Genomic DNA, 3,876 nt, shown 5'->3' with positions numbered 1-3,876 from the left:
TCGAGAGAAGATTCTTCACCTGAAACCCAACCAACAATGGCGACTCTAACCACTCCCCAACCCCCCACCACCTCCCCACGAGACGACGCCATCCTCCTCCACAAAGCCTTCAAAGGCTTCGGCTGCGACACCCCCGCCGTCATCAACCTCCTCGCCCACCGCGACTCCACCCAACGCGCCCTAATCGCCCGCGAGTACAAAGCCATGTACTCCGAGGATCTCTCCAAACGCCTCTCCTCCGAACTCAGCGGAAACACCAAAAAAGCCCTCCTCCTCTGGCTCCCCGACCCCGCCACCCGCGACGCCACCATCGTCCGCCAATCCCTCGCCGCATCCGACCTCCGCGCCGCCACCGAGGTCATCTGCTCCCGCACCCCCTCCCAGATCGCTCTCTTCAAGCAAGCCTACCACACGCTCTTCCGCACCCAGCTCGAACGCGACATCGGACTCTACACCTCCGGCGACCTCGGGAACCTCCTCGGCGCTTTCGTCACCGCTCGGCGCCACGAGGGCTTTGAGTTCGACATGTTAGCTGCGGAGAACGACGCCAAAACTCTATTCCGGGCCGGAGAGAAGAGGCTGGGGACGGACGAGGCGAAATTCGTGGAGATATTCGCCGGAAGAAGCCGCGCTCACCTGAATGCGGTGAGCGCGGCGTACCAGAACATGTACGGGAATACATTGAGGAAAGCTGTGAAGAAGGAGACGTCGGGGAACTTCGAGCACGGACTGAAGACGATTCTGGAGTGCGCTGATCATCCGGGGAGGTATTTCGCGAGGATATTGCACAAGGCGATGAAGGGTATGGGGACGGATGATGGTACATTGTTGAGGGTGGTGGTGACGAGGGCGGAGATCGATTTGGTGTATGTGAAGATGGAGTATCAGAACAAGTATGGCAAGAGTTTGAGTGAGGCTGTCAAGTCTGAGACTTCTGGGAATTTTAGGGCGTTTCTTCTGGCCTTGATAGGTCATTGAGGAGGTTGTGTATGTGGGGTTTTCTTAGTTCTAATGTGTAGGGGTTAAGTTTGTGTCTAGATCGAGCTTGTTCATGTGTGACTTTAATTACTGATGCACTAGTTTAATGGCATTACTGATTGGCTCCAAGTTTTTTCTGATCCATTGGGAACTTTCACGATCTGAAGAAACTGTTCGAATTTTTGAAATTTCGTCTTACAAAGATGAATCAAGTTTTGAATGATAATGTTCCAACGGTCATTTCTTTGATAATTGATCGGATGAGCCTGTTGAAATTTTGAATTCATGTACATGATACTGGCTAGCTACTTAACGAGAGTAACTCAAATTGAGAAAGGTTGAGACCAAAAATGAGAACAGGACACTAAAAGAGGATTCAGTTTGAAGAACAACAGTGCTCAGTGCTCTTGGTCCTGGCCGTCTTAACCTCCAAGGGACCAAAAATACGCGTTTTTTGAATACTGAACCAAAAATAAATGTTTTTTTTTTCAAAACGATTGCAGTGCCCTATAATTCTCGGTACAACTTGCGAAGTAGTTCCCACGAAAGGGATTTATTAGGGCTACAACAACACACACGGGGATGGGTGTGAATGTGTGATAAAACATTTTCTTTTTCAAAATAAATAGGGACTTTGGCCAAATAATTGGAGATAGTGGAGGTAGTTTTAGTATATGGAAATTATCTGCAAAAGAACATAATTCTATTTTTCATTTTTGCTTTTTATCCCTTAATTATACTATTCAATTTTGAATTAGTATATGTTATAAGAATTTATCTGTAACTTCATATGCATTTTGGCACATGTTCTCTTTATAATAGTACAAGAACAATACACACCCATAAAAAAAGTAGAGGGATAATGGGAGTAGTTACAGGACTTATAACACCACGAAGTTATCTGCAAACGAAAATAATTTTTTTAATTTTACATTTTTATCCCTTCAATATAAAACATAATTTTTAATTAATATATAATGTAGAGGCCTATTAGTACTGTCACATGTGTTTTGGTTGACAAAACATGTTTTGATTATATACTTATAGATACTAGCTTTCATGCACACGTAAAACGCATATGCTTATTATTTTCCAATTTTGTTACAATGTGTTAGTATATAAAGTTTTTTTTTTCCAGAATGAATAACTTCACAAAGTTGCTAAAGTTTAGAAGACCATTACTACAATTTTTTTTTAGGTTTGGTTTTTGTAATCTATTTAGAGAAACCTTAATGGTAGCAGAAAATATTTTGAATGAAACAATGACATAATAGTACACTTAGTCACAAGGGACATAAAAGAGAATATATTTTTTGCTCTTATTTCTTAAATTTAAATATGGATATTGTAGCCCTTCTCTGTAGTGAAACTTAGGCCAAGAATCTTCTTAAATGAAGAAGTATGAATATGATGATCTTCCTCCCTGTTACACAAAAGGGGAAGACAAAGACTTTGTACCTTGAACAACATAGATAGAGTGACTAATTTCTTCACCAAAAAGACAGTGATTAATAAATATGCCAAATCCATCTCACAAATTATGGAAATCCCAAACCTGAAAATTAATCAAAGTCTACCATTATTTTAGCTAAATCGCATATAGTAGAGGATAATCACAGATAGAAAAAAGATCACATCGATCATGTGTGTTTTTATAATGAAACTGGAAAAAAGAATTTGAGTATATGCATAAATGGAATGATGAGACGGGAGATCAGGGGAGAGAAGAATTTGAGTATATGCATAAGGAGATTAGCCAACTTCATTGTGATTAGTCTAGTTATGATGCAATTGCAAGTACTCTAAAGAGAGAAGAACAGAAACAACTCAAGTAATATCAACAATGTACCAAAGTACATATTCCAACAGATCTACAGATGAGCAAACAAATTAAGTATCAAACTCTTTCTGCAGTATATCTTATAGCAACAACAAATAGGAAACATATAGAAAAATAATCCTTTTTTCACACCAAAACCATATCCTTTATGAGAAAGAATCCCAGATATTAAATTAGACTGTTAATTTAGATAGATACCATAACCCTATAAATTTGGTTGCATATACCTGCATATCTCTATGCTTTTTCTCCAGTTCTCCAAATTCTCTTTCTGCTTTCATCAACGACCACCATTTGAAGTTTCATGTTTTGGTCGTATCTTACACACCTTAAAAGCAATAACAAAACAAAAGGCCATGAAATTGAATCACTCTTCCCATCCAGGAAAAGCAAAAGAAAAGAAATTACATTTCGCATATGAATTTTGATCCATCCAAAACTAAACAACCATTCTGGTAAAGTATAAGAGAATATAGAACAGGGAGATATGTACCGGTCGTACCATTATCTCAACATCAATTCTGGCATCTTCTCCAAGAATCCACAACTGCAAAAGCATGCCTTTACCTTCGGAACCTGCTATCTTGACATTTCGAGCCTTCATCTTTCTGATTTCATCTGCTGATAGCATCCACTGACTATTTATGCGAAACTAATTTGGCAGTTCAAATTGATCGTCCCGTCTTCTCCGCTCTAGTTGATTTTTAGTTTCTGTTATTGCTGTTGTTGTTGTTTTTTAGTTTCTGCTCTCTTTTTATATTTTCTTTCTAATTTTTATTCTGCATTCAATTTTTGTATTTTACTATAGTAACCCTGTGTAGATATTCTCCCTTCCTCTACTTCATACTAATATTTTCTGTCTTTACATGGGCATTTTAGGGATACTAATACTCATTTTTTGGTGACGCCGTTGACACCAAAAGGTGGACCTCCGGTTGTAGCAGTGAAGACCGGTGGAGATATAGATCATCAACGCAGTTGAGGATACAAGTTGACCATTTTAATTTTCTCTTCCGGTTGTGTTGTTCTTCTTCCAGTTTCTGCTGCTCTAGTTGACA

At 39.6% G+C, this 3,876-nt stretch overlaps 1 protein-coding gene across 1 annotated transcript; it reads left to right on the top strand.

Annotated features, from left to right (window-relative positions):
* Window positions 1-1,219, top strand: LOC126793951 (annexin D5-like). Its single transcript, XM_050520584.1, has one exon. It carries the CDS (start codon window positions 37-39, stop codon window positions 976-978), a length of 942 nt encoding a protein of 313 aa, XP_050376541.1. The 5' UTR covers window positions 1-36; the 3' UTR covers window positions 979-1,219.
* The last annotated feature ends 2,657 nt before the right edge of the window (window positions 1,220-3,876 follow it).

Source organism: Argentina anserina, chromosome 5 (assembly GCF_933775445.1).
Source record: "Argentina anserina chromosome 5, drPotAnse1.1, whole genome shotgun sequence".
NCBI classification, from domain to species: Eukaryota; Viridiplantae; Streptophyta; class Magnoliopsida; order Rosales; family Rosaceae; genus Argentina; species Argentina anserina.
Note: the sequence above shows the minus strand (reverse complement) of the source record. Positions and strands in the feature narration are given on the sequence as shown.

What these genes read in the sequence shown, in the direction of transcription:
- LOC126793951 (XM_050520584.1), top strand. Translation starts at nt 37, where the DNA reads ATGGCGACTCTAACCACTCCCCAACCCCCCACCACCTCCCCACGAGAC.